The sequence below is a fragment of the Ochotona princeps genome, chromosome 27 (assembly GCF_030435755.1).
Source record: "Ochotona princeps isolate mOchPri1 chromosome 27, mOchPri1.hap1, whole genome shotgun sequence".
In the NCBI taxonomy this organism is placed as follows: domain Eukaryota; kingdom Metazoa; phylum Chordata; class Mammalia; order Lagomorpha; family Ochotonidae; genus Ochotona; species Ochotona princeps.
The window spans coordinates 23,073,241-23,089,915 of record NC_080858.1 but is presented as its reverse complement, the minus strand read 5'-3'; the positions used below and the strand labels follow the sequence as shown (position 1 = coordinate 23,089,915).

General features: G+C 42.0%; 1 protein-coding gene across 8 annotated transcripts in view; it reads right to left on the bottom strand.

Annotated features, from left to right (window-relative positions):
- Positions 1-1,822: 1,822 nt before the first annotated feature.
- DNM1L (dynamin 1 like) overlaps positions 1,823-16,675 on the bottom strand; it is a 38,496-nt gene continuing 23,643 nt past the window's right edge. For 2 of the 8 annotated variants that reach the window (XM_004596423.4, XM_004596425.4), the window contains 14 exons: positions 16,393-16,513; positions 14,708-14,839; positions 12,880-13,086; positions 10,920-11,040; positions 10,564-10,719; positions 9,839-9,928; positions 8,580-8,672; positions 6,254-6,310; positions 5,568-5,645; positions 5,231-5,263; positions 3,599-3,775; positions 3,323-3,432; positions 2,312-2,471; positions 1,823-2,092 (listed from right to left, as the gene is read on the bottom strand). In XM_004596423.4, the coding sequence (XP_004596480.1) occupies positions 2,036-2,092; positions 2,312-2,471; positions 3,323-3,432; positions 3,599-3,775; positions 5,231-5,263; positions 5,568-5,645; positions 6,254-6,310; positions 8,580-8,672; positions 9,839-9,928; positions 10,564-10,719; positions 10,920-11,040; positions 12,880-13,086; positions 14,708-14,839; positions 16,393-16,513 (1,592 nt within the window). In that variant the 3' untranslated portion in view covers positions 1,823-2,035. The remainder of the gene's footprint in view (positions 2,093-2,311; positions 2,472-3,322; positions 3,433-3,598; positions 3,776-5,230; positions 5,264-5,567; positions 5,646-6,253; positions 6,311-8,579; positions 8,673-9,838; positions 9,929-10,563; positions 10,720-10,919; positions 11,041-12,879; positions 13,087-14,707; positions 14,840-16,392; positions 16,514-16,675) is intronic. The other 6 variants (XM_004596424.4, XM_004596426.4, XM_036497353.2 and 3 more) reach the window with 3 other exon arrangements.

Here is a 16,675-nt window from a genome sequence, read left to right as displayed (position 1 = left end):
AGAAAGTTTCTACAGAGTACAAGTCAGTACTGGGCTTTTCACAAAGTATCTATTTTCTAGGCCCTAGCCTATGTTTCAGTATGATTCTGTTTATTCACAGGGGCTTCTTTAGATAGCAAGACTATAAACTTAAGAAACTTGTTTCTTAAATTTTCCTTTATGCCCTCAAGCTGATTGCAACCTACTGCACCCATGAGTGTATGAAAATAGCCAGGTAAAAGAAGTTTTCAGTAAATTCAGGCAGGTTGTTATCCAGAGCCATCTTCAAATCTGAAACACCAAGGTAATACCATCTCCGCTATCCCAAAGATGGAGAGAGAGAGACGTGGGGGTAGACGGGGTTTCTTCTGAAGACCCTCAGGCACTGGGTCTTCAGATGCAGAATACTGAGTGACAGGAATCAAATATAATGGGAAAACCTCTTTGGTGTAGTATTAGCAGTGCTGAAGACTCTGGTAAACTTAGATGCTAAAAAGCTACAGCTTAAACCTTTCTCTAGGAGAAAAGTAAGGGAAAGTTCATTTAGACTTCAATGTCATTTGATACCAACAATTTTATTTACACAGCAAGAACATACAGGTCATGTCAGAGATCATCTCTACATTCCAGGACTCCACACAGGAAGGTTTATTCCCTTTACATAGTTTTTGCCTCTGTTTTTCTTGGTACAGTGTGTAGTGCTAGCAAGGGCATTACCATGGCATGTCTTTAAAGCTGATGCTTTCAGTTTGTAATCTGTTTGATAATGTCTTCCCTTACCAATCTGAAAAGCTAGATTGGCGGTCATCTGATCTACTGTCTAAAAAACATAACTCATAGATGGCTATAATTTCAGAACGGATGTTGAATGACATGGTGATTTTTAAGCGTCTCAGCAAATATTTTGGTAACATGTGCTCTCAGGATGGTACTGGTAACAATTTAAATTAGTGCTGTCACATTCCAGACACATTTGAAATCAGCTGCTGAGGCTGCTGTTTCCATGAATCTTGGGTACCACAGAACTAAAGGTAGTACATCATATTTTGCCTGCCAAGAGTCCTTTACAAATAGGTAGTATCTGCATTATATATTTGTTTAATGTGTTATCTGTCGGAGAAAAATGAAACTACATGTCTGTGTTGTAACCTGCCCCTTCCTTAGTGCACTGTGAACTGTAAGCCTTCAGGAGATGTGTCCAGAGGGCTTTACAGGTGTTTTCATAGGAAGCAGAAGTAGCTGTGAACCAAATTAAGAATCAACAGGATTTTCTGCTCTGAGGGCCCATCCATAGTGGATCCTGGAGCCTGGTGTACCTTGATACACAGCTATAGCTGCAGACTAAAAGGAATATGAGTTGGCCATCATGAGGTCCTTTAACAAAAAGGGACTGGCCATTATGACCAGGTCTTATTGAGAGTTATTAGCAGGACATTGCATATGAAGATTTTAATTTTTAATGCAGCAGACCCGACCTGGAAGGGCCCCGTGACTACACAGTGTGCACTCCCCCATGCATTCAGCTTTCTGACTAACGTCTCAGTGGCTGTAAAGAAGCTCAGGACCACAACTGTACTCGGGGGAACAGACAGAGTGCGGGATTCTAGGGAGGAGGTTGTCACCCACATTGGAAAGCCAGCTATTACAGAGGACATGCAACACAGCCATATGAAATGGGGCCTCAGTGCCTTTCCCCTTGAAGGACCATGGCAGCAGCCTGAGACTACTAACGGCTTACACAGGTTGTCTGATCCATGGGCAGACTGCCTGCAAGGCTGACACTAGGCTAGACATTACAGTTCTCTCTACGTTCAAAGGAAACTGCCACAGGATGGACTTGATGTATTTTATATATACTGGAAAATGTAGAAACAGCCATTTATTTTATGGGTTAAATGTGTGATTTGTTCTGCATACATGGTATATGTTTCCATTTATAGCCAGTCTTCACAATGAGCAGATTCGTACCACTGCAAACACACAGTCCATAAATAAACTACTCCAGGAGGCAGCAACCAGCAGGGCTCATCAACAGTCTCAGTATTCTGAGTCCTCTTCACCAAAGATGAGTCTCTCGGATTTCAGCAATAATTTGACTGGCTCCCTGTAAAGCCTGCATTGAAAAAAACAAAGTTAATATGCTTATCAAGTTAGGAAAACAACCTGAAATCTGTGAAGTAAATTTCTCTAGTTTGTATGTGGTAGGCTTATACCTTAACTAGTAAGTTATCTGAGAATTTGAATTCAACAAAGTTTACAAACACAAGGATCAGTGCATCAAAGACTGTGTGAAGGTGTGTAGTAGTGAGACTCAGTCAGCTCACACGCGGACCTTGAGCATGTCGGCGGCTTCTTTCCTGCGCTGCGCCATGTCCTCCGACTCCGTCAGCAGGTCATCCAGTAAGGAGGATTTGTACAGTTGTCCCACTAGCTCACTCTGAAGAGTGTCTTTCACATGGTTAACTAAAAAATGCATTACTGCCTTTGGCACACTGCAAAACAGAACAAAATTATGAAGTGTTAGCCACATTTCTACATTTAAAAATAAATATAAATAACACTGTATTGATTTTTGCCTAATTATAATAGTAATGCAAAAAGCCACAAGTATTGATCATTTACCTTCTTTTATCTCATCTATCATTGTCCCTTAACACTCTACAGTGAACACGAATTAAATATCAATGAATGAATGGATAAACTAAATGTGGTATAAAAAACAAGTGAAGTACTGATCCACGCTACAGTTGGTGAAATGATTAGAGGGACTTAGAGTCCCTTAGAGGGAATGCCCAGAGCAGGCAAAGCCACAGAGAGGGTGGGGAGCACCAAGTGGATGCAGGGGTCTTCTGAGGGGCAAGGTGCAGCTCTGGAGGTGCTAAAACCACTGCAAAAGCTGCTTCCAAAAAAGTCAATTTTATGTATATGGGTGACTTTTTTTTCCCTCCCAAACCCAGAGACAAAAGCTGGTCAAGCCTGTAATGTTTCCTCAGGCCACAGTGTACAACGGGCTGAATGAGCAAGGACTTCAGACAGAACCTCTGGTGCCGTGTGCTCTTTATTCCTCTGTACAGTAAAATAACCAAAAAGGCAAGGCGGTATTAACTAGCCAAAATAATTTAGAAGAAACATGTTCTGAAGCGTCCGAGGTTGTGGCTGCCAGGTGGGAGTGCGGCACACCTCGGGGTCTCCACTACGCCAGCAGACGGTCCGAGTCCTGCTCCGCCAGCTACCCAGAGACTACCAGAATCCATCTGGGCCAGGAAAACAATACCTGTGTCACCCACACCAACAAAGGACTCACCCCGCAGCATTTACAGTGACACTATGAAGCAGTACTCACCTGTCTTGAATATTCTTTCTGACAATAAGAAAATAGGATTTGATGAGTCGTTCAATAACCTCACAGTCTCGCTGCTCACGCGCAGAAAGTTTTCGTGCAACAGGAACTGGCTAAAAGTGAAATGGGGGACAAAAGACTTGATTAGTGCCATGTTGAAATGGCAACATTTAGCATTCAAATGTTAAATGAGTTTTGAAAGTTGTAGTTCATTGTCTCTTTGGAAGTGTCCACTGTTCATGTGATGCTCTTCCCGGGCAGAAGCCTTGAGTGGCTTACCACGTCCAGCAGGTTCACGGCGTGGCCCTTCTGGGGGCTGGCCGGCAGGATGGGAATCGGTTTGGATTTTTCTTCAGCTAACAGTTCTTCAGCTTTGGAGGTTTTCAGCATCCCCCTCCAGCTGCCTGTTGTTGGTTCTTGGGCACTGTCTCCAACTCCACCAGCTCCAGCTGTCACCTGAGGAAAACATGTCCCCAAACCTGTACCAACCACATTACGTGGAACATGAATTAAACAAAGGTGGATCCTTTGACAAAAGTCAAGAACACACATCCTGTACCCATCTAGAATTTCATCTATTCAGACACATGATGGGGTGAAAGAGAAGCAGTCACATACTACTGGATCCCTGAGCTAGCATCTAAACAATTATTTGCTGTGCTTCAGCCAATTTAGGACCTGTGTAAGATTTCAGCCTGTTTATAGTTCCACCCCTCAAATGCTAGATTGTGAAAAAAAGTATAATTTCCCTGAAAAAGCTTGCTCATTAAAAGCAGAAATAAGGGGGAAAAGGGAGCTGCTATTCAGTTTAATTTCTTCAAAATAAACACTAATGAATTATCAACAAAATAGGAGGTGTTCTAAAGATCTGGGAACCTTAGGCCAGCTTTGTGGCAAAGGGCAAGAGCTGCTGCCAGCGCCAGCCAGCAATCGTTTGTGTACTAGCTGCTGCACTTGTGGTCCAGCTCCCTGGTCGTCACGTGGGGGAAGCAGTGGAAATGGCCCAAGAACCTGGGCCCCTGGGCTCATGCGGGAGACCTGCATGGAACTCCACTGTCTGAGCAGTGAACCACCAGACTGGAAGATTCTCCCTCTTTCAGAAATGAATAGACAAATATAAAAACTTAAAATGGGCTACGTAAGTTCAGCAGAAGGGCATAATGGTAAAGACAAAGTTTTGGGCATTATTCTAAACTGAAATGCCAGCCAGAATCTAAAATGTTAGGGCGAGCAGCATATACATCAATTTGAATACAACTAATTATATTTCAAGTACTTGCTAACTCTACATGAATAACAAATGGAATTTTAAGGAAAATGAGCACATCTGGTGTGATGCCATGAACAAAATACAACTTGTGTAATGATTTAGATGATCTCTTAATAACACAGAGAAGGTAAGACTCCATAGAGTGCTGAAAGACAGAACCGTCAGTCTGGACAAAAGCAAGCAAAGGAACTAGGGCAGAAAAACTAGAAATATGGGTGGGTCTGAATGATTTGCACGTGATTTAATTTTTACCTAAGCATTTGTTTAGAACTCGCTTAAGCAGCAGAAGCACACTGAAGCTGTGTAGTAGGGTGGAAGCTTAGGAGAGGAGCGTTAGAGGGTTACTCATTAGTGCGGGACAGTTCTCAGGACCTTAGAAGAGGGAACGTCCCAGAGCACAACCCTGAAATTCTCTACCAAAAGGCTCAATTCCAGCCTGTTCTCAAGGTGAGAGAAACCGAGAAGAGCGCCTATTGGTAGGAATTAAGACTGCTACAACTAGTGATGTAGTCTGAGGTGGGTTAGCTAAGAGGAACATTAAGAACACAACACAGACAGAGGCCTCTGTGCAAACGGGCTCTCGGGTGGTTTAGAACATAGTGTTTTGGGACTAACATTTCCATCTGAAGCACGAGACTCACATTTTTAGTTTCTCTTCTGCTGTCCTGAATTAACTGTTAAAAGATACGTTAAAACATGCAATTTAACAAGCAGAATTTAAATACCAGTGGCTTGAAATTAAAAAATATCAGGATAATTTTCTCTTTACTTATTTTTCTATGGGCACGCTTCTATACTGCAGGCAAAAGCGTATCAGCAATGTTTTATTATAAAGTATGCATTGTTAGGTAATTTAAAATTTTCTTAGATTGCAATGATCTGACCTTAGCACCAAATCCCATAGTAAAGTTCTTCTAGTCAGGGTTACTCCTTCCGCATAACTAGGCATGCAGGCTTAGATTCACAGTCAGAACAGACCTTGCCATCGGCCTCAGCAGAAGCAGCAGGCGAGGGCTCCTGGGAGGCAGGTGCCAAAGCACTGGGAACTTTAGAAGACTAAAGGCAAAAAATGCAGGGAAAAAAATCAAGGATGCCAAAATGCATTCAGAAATTCTCTGTAAATGTGAAAATGTTTCCCTCTGTAATAAAGTCACATGGAAAACAAAGTAATCATGGGAGATAAAATGGTATTCTGCCTTTGTAAAGAATTTCTAAGAAAAATCCAAAACTTTAGTTTTAACTTCACTGTTTGTAAGACCTTTTCTGCCAAGAACTCAAGGTTACAGATTTTTTTAATACACTTTAACATATGCAGTTATCATGGGTATTGCTGATAATTAAAAACTGCTCATGTATGTATTCTTCCCCCTTCTAATACCCCTTACTGAAATCACTAATCATTTCAACTAATTTTAGAGTTGATAAAGCTACATAACAATTTTTTATATAAAAAAGTAGCTTACCAATTAAAAGCTACCTCTAAGCATTCATTTCATTGTATTCAAAATAATACTATTTTAAAATAACTTTGCATACCTTTACTTGATTACATGGCTCCTATGGAGTTTTTAACTTAGTTATTACTCGGCAGGACTGAATGGTATCTGAGGCTGAGCAGTGCATCACTGAGCAATGAAACAAGCTTGAAAAAAATGTTTTTTTACCTTGTCTCGTGATACAGCTGAAGGTAATTCTCTTGCTAGTCTATTTCTCCTTTGTTCCTACAAAGCACAACCAAGCAAAATCAGAGTAATTACTACATTGCTGGATACAGACCTACTTAAGAAATTTTCATTTTAATTGAAGTACAGAAAAGTTACAGATCGATCCTCCCATGTTGGGATTTATGCCAAAATACTTTAAAACAAGTGAGGAGGCAAGTTAGGCCACTGCCTGTGATGTTGACATCCTGTATCAGAGCTCCAGTTCAAGTCTCAGCTGCACAACTTCCAGTCCAGCTTATGACTGTCATGTCAACAGAAGATGGCCAATAGCTTGGCCCTTGGAGTTCCAGGTTCCTGGGTTTGTTCTGGCCACTGTAGCCATGTGGAGAGTGAACAAGTGGGTGAAAGACCTCTCTCTGTCTTTCCCTTTCTTTCATTCTGCCTTTCAAGTAAATAAATCTGAAAAACAAAATTTAACCCAAAGCTGCAATTCTTTATTGTGCCCAATGCACCTGAAATAACCATACCAGGGACTCCCCTTTCCAAATCAGTTACAAGTAATTTCAGGGGCCAACGCAATGGCTCAACTGCCTAATCAACCTCCAAGCACCAGCATCCCATATGGGCTCCAGTTGGAGTCCCAGCTGCTCTAGTTCCCATCCAGCTCTCTATGGCCTGGGAAAGCAGCAGAGGACGGCCCAAAGCCTTGGGATCCTGCACACATTTGGGACACCAAAAAGCTCCTGGCTCCCAGCTCCAGATTGGCTCAGCTCCAGCCACTGCAGCTACTTGGGGAGTGAACCAGCAGATGGAAGATTTTTCTGTCTGTCCTCTCTAAATCTGCCTTTCCTTTGAAAATAAATCTTTGAAGAGAAAAAAAGAGTCAACTTCCCCCTGAAATTGTGAGCATTAGCTTTCGGCATACCACGCAGAATTTCACACACTCCTGAGAGAAGGCTGAAGCAGTATCTCCTTCACACCTGTGTGTTACACTCATACAGCTAATCCTCACAAAACCATTGCTGGAGAAGTTCCTCTGATTGAGCTTATATAAAAATCTTGTTTTCTCTTTTTGTTTCTACTTTTTAAAGATTTATTTTTATTGGAAAGGCAGGATATACAGAGAGGAGAGACAAAAGAGAAAGATCTTCATCCTCTGGTTCACTCCCCAAGTGACTGCAATGGCCAGAACTGAGCCAACCCGAAGCCAGGAGCCTCTTCCAGGTCTCCCACACAGGGTGCCAAGGCTTTGAGCTGTCCTCGACTGCTGTCCTAGGCCACAAGCGAGGAACTTGGATGAGAAGTGGAAGCAGCCAGGACATGAACTGGCACTTGCATGGGATTCCACGCATGAAGGGGAGAGGATTTAGCCACTATGCTGCCACACCAGGCCTTGGTCCTGTTTTCTTTATCCTGAGCGCTCCAGGAAGAAATGCTGCCGAGAGCAGGCCTGACTGCTGCTCTGCTGACTCGCCAGGATCACCTAAGTCAGTCTGGCACAGAGCTGAAGAAGCCATGTCCAAGGACCACAGCAGATGAAGGAAGATGAGGATATGGAATACAGATGCTAACCATCATCCACAGAAAAGCATTTAAGCTAAAAAAGGTCAACATTACTTTTAAATAGAAAGCATTCATATTCTCAAGCTGATAAAAAGAAATTTTTTTGACAAAAAGCTGACCGACTTTCATGGAGTTACCCAATGATTAAACATGACATAGATGTACAAATTTTTAAAATACATTATTAAATGTACAACTTAAACTTTTTATTTTATTTGAAAGGTAGAGAAAGAGAAAGCAGATGGAAGATTGATCAATCTCTCTTTTGCTCTCCAAATCTGATTTTCAAATAAAACAACCTTAAAAAAAAAAAGCATCTGGGTGAGGTGTTCTAACCAGCAGACTCGGTGCCAACTGAGGTCTCGACACAATGCACCTTGTTACACACACATCACATGGTACGAGGAGAGCTGTGCGTGCCTCTTCCCCGCAGAGTACTCTGCTGAGTGATTCCTGGATGCTTCCTTCAGAACAAAGGAAAATAACCTCAGGCCTTCACTTTGTTCATGCACTTCAAGCTCAGTAAACTGCAATAGTTACTGAAATGGAGTGAGTCAGTCTTCAACAGCAAATAGCAAATTTTAGATTTCTTTCATTTCAGTTCCTTAAGCATAAAATAAGAATAATGCTTCCATTAAGATAATGTTTCACCCTCAGCATATTTCCTGGCATACAACAGGCACTAATATGGTACCTGTCTGCTTCAATTTTATGTTAAATAAGTCTGATATAACTGAAAAAAAAGAACTCAAACTGCATATACCTCTATATTATTGTTCATTAGCCCACAAGCATCAGCAAAGTCTGGGTGTTTTGTGTTGATGTAAGCCAACTCAATCGCCACTAAGTTATGGACCTAGAAGAAAAAAAAAACACAAAAACATGTTAACTCAGTTTTACTGTCAGAAATATATGCATAAATCTAGCATGGCAATACTAAACATAATGAGATTACAAGAAACTCATGTAAATAAATACTCTCTAACCAGCAAGTCTTAGACCAAACAGTGACTTACTCTAGCTTTTAAGTTATTTACATTTCAGCATCTAAAATTATGTTTCTTTTGGGGGGAGGAGTGTGGAATTATAACATTAAGTCCTCAAACTGGAGAAGTGGCCAGATTACTCTGATTTACTTTACAGATAAATTTTTTTTTTAAATTAAGGTTTGGGTGCTAATAAACTAATAATAAAAAATGAAACTGGGGGTGGTGGTGAGTATTGTGATGTGACTGAATGACCTGCCATTTGGGACACTCAGATCGCGTACCCAGGTATCTGGTTGGAGTCTGTGGCTACTCTGCTTCCCATGCAGCTCTGCTGACTGACCTGGGACAGCAGCAGATGACGGGCCCCGTGCTTAAGTCCCTGCCATGCAAGCAGGAGGCCCGGGAGGCCCAGAAAGAGTCCTTGACTCATGGCTCCAACATGGTCCAGGCCTTGCTGCTGTAGGCATTTGGGAAGTAAACCAGCCCCTTTCATGTCACCCTGCCTTTCAAGTAAATAGACTTTAAAATCTCTTTTTAAAAATATATTTATTTATTTACTTGAAAGGCAGAATCAGAGAGAGGTGGGGAGAGGCTGATCTATGTGCAAGCTCACTCCCCAGAGGGGTGCAGTGGTCAGAGCTGGAGCAGTCTAAAGTCAGCAGCCAGGTTATTCTGGGTCTCCCAAGTGGGTCCCAGGGCCCAGGCACTTAGACCACCCACCACTTGTTTCCCAGGCACATCAGCAGAAAGCTGGATCAGAAGTGGAGGGGCCAGGCCTCTACCCACTATGCCTCCACACAAGGAAACCATTTCTCATTAAAATACACACTAGAGTAAAGCTAGTCAGAACCTTCTACAGTAACTTCATTCTCATGAAAAATTGTGGCTGCAGGTTCAAATATGAAATAATGCATTTTTACAAGCATTATTCACTTCTTTTTCCTCCCAATGTGCTGGAAAATACACCTAAACCAAAACATACTGTATGACTCGCGTTAATGCTGAGTCACATGACAGTGACACAGTAGCTCACCATTTCATTTGTGACAGGCAGCCTTTTCCGCAGAAGGCAAGTCACTACTTCAACTATGGCATCGTGAAGTTTAGGGAACCGTAACAATTCCTGTATGTAGCAGAAGTAAAAAGCATGATAACTTACTTCCTTTGGGGTTAAATTAATCACTGATGTGCTAAATTAAGCTTTGGAAGACTAACTTTACAGACTAACTTGTAGCTCCCACCTGGAGACAGGGCCCCTCCCCGGGCCTGCCCTCCCCCGCTGACCTGTGTGCCCCCACCTGGGGACAGGGCCCCTCCCCGGGCCTGCCCTCCCCCCGGCCTGCCCTCCCCCGCTGACCTGTGTGCCCCCACCTGGAGACAGGGCCCCTCCCCGGGCCTGCCCTCCCCCGCTGACCTGTGTGCCCCCACCTGGAGACAGGGCCCCTCCCCGGGCCTGCCCTCCCCCGCTGACCTGTGTGCCCCCACCTGGAGACAGGGCCCCTCCCCCGGCCTGCCCTCCCCCCGGCCTGCCCTCCCCCGCTGACCTGTGTGCCCCCACCTGGAGACAGGGCCCCTCCCCCGGCCTGCCCTCCCCCGCTGATCTGTGTGCCCCCACCTGGAGACAGGGCCCCTCCCCCGGCCTGCCTCCCCCCCAGCCCCTCCCCTTCCCCCCCCCCCCCGCCTGCCTCCCCCAGCCCCTCCCCCGCCCCGCCTGCCCTGCCCTCCCCCAGCCCCTCCCCCTCCCCCTCCCCCGCTGACCTGTGTGCTGTAGTTGCTGCAGTGCTGGATGATCCTCTGCATCTCCTCGTGCACCAGCTCCACGCAGCGCAGGCTGGGCTCTTCTAGACGTTTGATCTGCCGCTTGACCAGTAACTCAAAGGAAACTTCAGGCACAAACAAAGCAGGACGGGGACCCTGAAGAAATAAACTTAGGACTCTTATTATAGCTGCATGTAATTTCCATTCTTCCCAGAGTTTAAAATTTGAATCACATTGTTATAATTCACTAAAAGTAGTCAAGTATATGAACAAAATAAACTTTACAATTTACAATATATATGGGTAAAAAAAAGTTTTAACTGCATCTTTCTAAGAGGAAAGTCGAACATACTCACAGTAGCATTTCTGATGGCAGTCAGAATGTCAATAGTGTTAAGGCCACCCAGTGGGTCAACAGATTCTAAGGTTCGCCCAAAAGTCTCATGGAAAATATAACAAATCCTAGCACCTCCACATCTGAAAGGCAATCAAACATACGTTTTTCAGCATTATCTTTAAGGATCTGCAAGTTAAAAGTTCTGACACAAAACATCACTTAAGAATTGTGTTACACCTTCTCTACTCTAATTCTCTGCAATTAGACTGTAAACTCCTCAAGGAAACTGCCTTAATTCTGTGATTAACAATCTGGAATAGAGGTTGGCAAACTTCATCCTTAAAGGCCACACAGTAAGTACTTTCGGGAGTTTCAGGCTGTGGCAACCATTTACCTCAGCCGTGAAGCACAGAACAGCGAGGCACAATTCTATAAACCAGTCAGCACGGCCACCAGTTACCAACAAAAACACACTGAAATCTGAGTTTTATATAACTTCCCTGTGTCACAAAATACTCCCAGGTGGGACTTAAACCGGCACCTGTCTGGGATGCTGGTGTCTCAAACGGCACTTCAGCCCACCAGAGCACAATACCAGCCTATAAAAATCGTTCTTAGCTGGTGCGCTATTTCCTGCTCTAGAAAAACTCTGGCCTCAGGATTGAGCAGCTTATCTTCCCTCTCCTGGGTAATAACAAGAAACTCTGGTATTATCTCTTACTTGATTCAAGTCTGGTTGAACTGTATACGTCTTCAAATTATCCCTTCCTCTGTGTTTTAAGCACTATGCAGTACTTTTCTATGGTAGTTAAGCAAAATGTACTAGTAGTCCAATATTACACTGACTGAAATAAGTCATGCCCCAAATGATAGTCTGATTTCACTTATATGGTATAATCTATAAATGGTAAATTCACAGAGGCAGAAAGTAAATTATAAGTTACCAGGAACTGGGGAAGAATGTAGAGTAGTTGCTTTGCATACAACTGCTGTTGAGGTAATAAAAAATTTTGGACATAGCTATTAAGGATGGTTGTAAAACAGTATGAATGAATTAACGTGACTATACTGTGCCCCTAAAAACATTCACATTTAATAGTAACTGGTCTCTTGGTTGCTAGCCTCTCCCCTCTCCTTACAACTGGATCACTGTTCTGACTGAAAGAACTTTAGTTTTTACAGTAAGAAGGCTTCGAATCGCCAGCACAGTATCCAGGACTGTAGTTTTGTTCCCTGCCGCCTCTGCTACGTCTCTCATGGTATCTGCCATCCTCAACTGCATCTGTCCTGTTCTCCAATGTCCCCAATGCCCTCTCCTTAGGGCTTCCCAGATTCTGTTTGGAGCACAACTCAAATGTCTTCTCAACCTTGGCACTCTCCCAGCACCAAACATAAATGGTCTCATGCATGTCCCAAACCCTTGATTAGATGGACACAGATAATTGATTCCTTACCTGTATGAAACTATCCGTATATGCTGTATGTACTTCTTCAGATATATACTAGTTAAAATATAAAAATAACTATGCTGTTGCCACTTTACCCTCATATCCACTATATTTCTTCAAGATCCAGCGTAGTAACATTCATTTCCTTCTACTTGGCACACACACAAATATATAAAATATATATACTTATGGAATTAACTCATATGAAAGACCACCTAAGTTACACAAAGGTACACAGAACCACACATACAAAGGAGTCGGGCTGCTGAACTGGATAAGCCCCATGGATTTTTCAATGTGCATTTTCTTGCTTTGCTATAGTTAGGCAAGGTGCCTGCACTGGAAGAGGTGAGGTAAAGGGTGCATTTTATCATCTCTACAAAATGGCATTCCTGGTTTTTCTGTTTGTCCTTTTAAACTTTCCTATTTCATAGTTAATAAGTCAGATAATCTATGTTAAATTTTACTTTGACCAAAAAAGGTGACCTAGCAATCCAAGCATTCAAATCCATACAAAAATGTTTTACTTACAGCTCTGAAGTTTCAATATATTTTGCTGTTCCTTCAATCGTGTTACAATATTCTGTGGCAAATTTGGTAATAAGCTGTAGTAAAGTAGCGCTTTTGTCATCGACAGGCTCACCATAACTGTTCAGAAGAGACTGGTACTGAGCAGCCAGAACATTTATTCTTGTTTTCAGCTCCGGTAAGCAATCTCTGATGTGATGCATCAGTAACCTATCAAACATTAGAAATGAAGAATTTTAAAGTATGAGTGCCTATTAGGAAGCCCAAAGCAAGTCATTTTAAAATGTAAATAAGGGAGAAAACTTGTTAATCAGCTAGTCTTGGCAGGTGTATTGTGGTGATACATGTATTTTGTATATAAGATGACTTGTGGCTGGGGCGTCATCAGAAAGACCAAGGCAGGAGTAGAGGGTTGGGATGTTCAGCTTTGCTCCCCAGCTCTGGGGCACGGACAGAGCGGCTAGTACTGTGACTAGTGATGCCTGTGGAGGAAGCTTCCAGAGAGCTGCACAAGGAGTGTTCTGAGAACAGCGCTCCCAGTGGCGGCATGAAGGCTTCACGCCCTTCCCCACACGCCTTGCCCTGTGCAAGCCCGCCCTTCCGGCTCTTCATCTGTATCCTCTGGAAACGTGTAAAAATTCGTTTTAACGCTTATGAAACAGTTCATGTGTCACATGCACTTTTCTAGATAGCTATCAGTGGTAAGATTTTAAATAAAAGTAATTATACTTTTGCCACCTAATCAAGCTGCACAACCCTACCCCCAAATCCAACCTGATGACATTTACAGCCAGTAGGTCAGATGCACAGGCTTAGAAACTTCCAACTGACATCTCAAGTACAGGACAAGTCTCCTGGGATGGAACACCCAGCAATGGCTTGTGACGCTGTCCCTAGGTCAACAGGGTCAGAACTGAGATGAATTAGAAGACGCCCAGCTAGGATCCACTGGAGAATGGCATATTTAGTGTGTGTGGGAGAAGACCCACAGATCTGGTATGAGGAGCACTGCAGTGTTAAGCAGATGGGTGACATAGGAAAAGCACTTTGCTTTATTTTCTTAGGTAACAAGAGCAGGAATTAATTCATTCTTAGATTTGGGAAGTACAGCCTTAGTCTGAAAAAGAAAAAGACATAAAGAAAGCTCTTTTGGTTGTTGCTTTTTAAATTTACCTTCTATCCAGCTGCTAGAGAGTCAAATACATAATGTTTAAAAACAAAATTAATTTTACATTATTTTATTCACCACAAAAAAATTAGGCCACCAAAGCCAGTGCTAGCCATTCAGTTTTGGTTTCACTGACTTAACTTGTACGGTGGCAGCCAGCACAGTGAGAACCAGCCTTCTCAGACTTCACTTAGGGATAAAAGAAGACTGACCTGCTTTCATTTCAGTCATTTGCAAATCATCTAGAAAGAGCTTCTAGTCCCTACACCTACAACTTAAATTATTTCTACTATAAGTACATATAGAAGACATTCTAAATTTAAAATAGCTCATATGAAAATCATACATTTTAATTCAATTCCTAAAATTCAAAATTAAAATCATATGCTATCTTGCTCTATACTCAAGTCACTATCATCATAAATTATCAAAATGTCATAATTTAAACATTTTAAAATTCATTTAGACTTTCTAGACTACATAATTTAACAGCTACCACCCAAATGATAAGGGAGCTGTCTTCTTTCCAACAACCTACAACACAGAAACCAAAGTGAGACAGTAAGGAAAAAGACGGAAATACAAGAAAATGAAAATGGTATGAATCGCAAACACCTCCTAGGCAAACAAAACATCTTAAATTCAAAAGGCAAAAGGTGTTACCTGTTCAGAGTTCTAGCAAGATACTTTGTCCCATTTCTATTGGCCAGAGATGGGTATTTCTTTTGAAGAAAAGCATATTCATCACGGATTGAATCAGTTACACTCTTCTTATTGTTAATGTCTAGCTGGCTCCTAAGTTGAAAAATAACAAACTGTTCAAATCAAGTCAAATGTTGTCCTCTCCTTGTATTATGATTAATAAGGATGGCAATAAAGATAAAAACCCAAAATTCAGGATGATCATGGTTAATACTAGGCTTTGTTCCCAGATATGTGTGTAACATGGGTTATTTCACACAGTAGGTATTACCCTGTTTTATAGCAAAGAACTAAATGGCACCATAGGATTCACAGTAGGTGACTTACAATCAACTAATGAGTAAATAGGCCTCATTATTATTATTAATATTATTTATAAGGTTTACTTGTGTAGTTGAAAATCAGAGTTACACAAAGGGAGGGAAGTAAAGGAGGAGGGGACAGAGGGAGAGAGAGTAGGGAAAGATCTTCCAACTACTGATTCACAGCGGCCAGGCTGAGATAGGCTGAAGCCAGGAGCTTCTTCCAGTTCTCCCAAACACTTGCCATCTTCTTCTGCTTTTCCCAGACCATTAGCAGGGAGCTGGATTAGAAGTGGAGCAGCCAGGACATGAACTGGGCCCATAATGGGATGCCAGTGTCACAGGTGGTAGCTTCACTTGCTACACTGCAGTGCTGGCAGCCATCATCATGATTAATGACAGACTAAAGCAGAACAGATCTCAATCAACTGCATATTACATCTAGATGGGCAACTAATGCCTACCAAAAATAATTAAATCAACTTGCAGGGTTATCATCTATAAATACAGCATGTAGTAATGAGTAGGGCTAGCAGGGGAAGACCACTGCAGTGAATCTGAGCTATCACTTAGCAAAAAGAGTTGCATTTTTAAAAGGCTTAAGACCCAAAGATGTTAGTTAGGAGTCGTTTAAATGTGTATTTTATAGACAGACACACATCTTACCATATAGACTTTGCACCAACAGCATCATTTGAAACCAGGTCACTTTTTGCTAGCCATGGAACTTTAGTGAATATATAACCTGAGTGTTGTGATGTTATTACAGAAATCAACACCTCCCTCACAGTGCATTGTGGGAGTCCCAGGGGACACCGTTTTGTAAAAAGCTAATAATAGAGTGTCCAAAACATAGACACTCATTAATATTTTCCTGTCTGTGATTTTTAATACCAACTATAATGGGATTCTTTTAATACAAATTGCTTTAAGTCATATCCTGGCTACTATACAGAATCCTAAGTAATCCTAACACTAGGATTGAAATAAATTTATTCACATCCTGCCACCCTAAAGTCTTTTTTCCTTTTGTACAAACTGGCAAGATGCATTTTCCTCGCCTAGTGTCCTCATAGCTATCTTAATACAAGAACTCTTAAGTAGTGGTTACTAAACTGTTCTCCATTTTGTAACATTGCATTTTGTGGAAATATATTGCATTATCAATGTGTAGAGGAAGCTTTAATCAATAACTCTCCTTTTAGAGAAATGATGCATTAGTCAATACCAACATTATAGTAAAAGGAGAGAAAAATAAAACAATATCACATTTCCCCCCAGTTTTAGAAATAGAGGCTTTGAAATGAGAATACTGTAGATATTACCCAATTTTTGATTGCTAACCTGTTAACTACTCCAATTATCCCAAGTTTGACTGGAATAACCCTTCCCATCAACACATCCATGGCATCAGTGCCCGCATCCATGAGGTCGAGCTTCGTGATCACAGCGAGGGTTCTGCGACCTGAGAGATACAGAACAAACAAGTTCACAATGACACAAGAGCTAACATGACCCTTAAATAAAGCCACAAAGTATTGTTAATAAAGAAAAACCCTCATCTATAACCCCATTTTAATCTGTCATTAGTTTATTAATACTTTTACAAACTTAGCTTTCAAGCAGT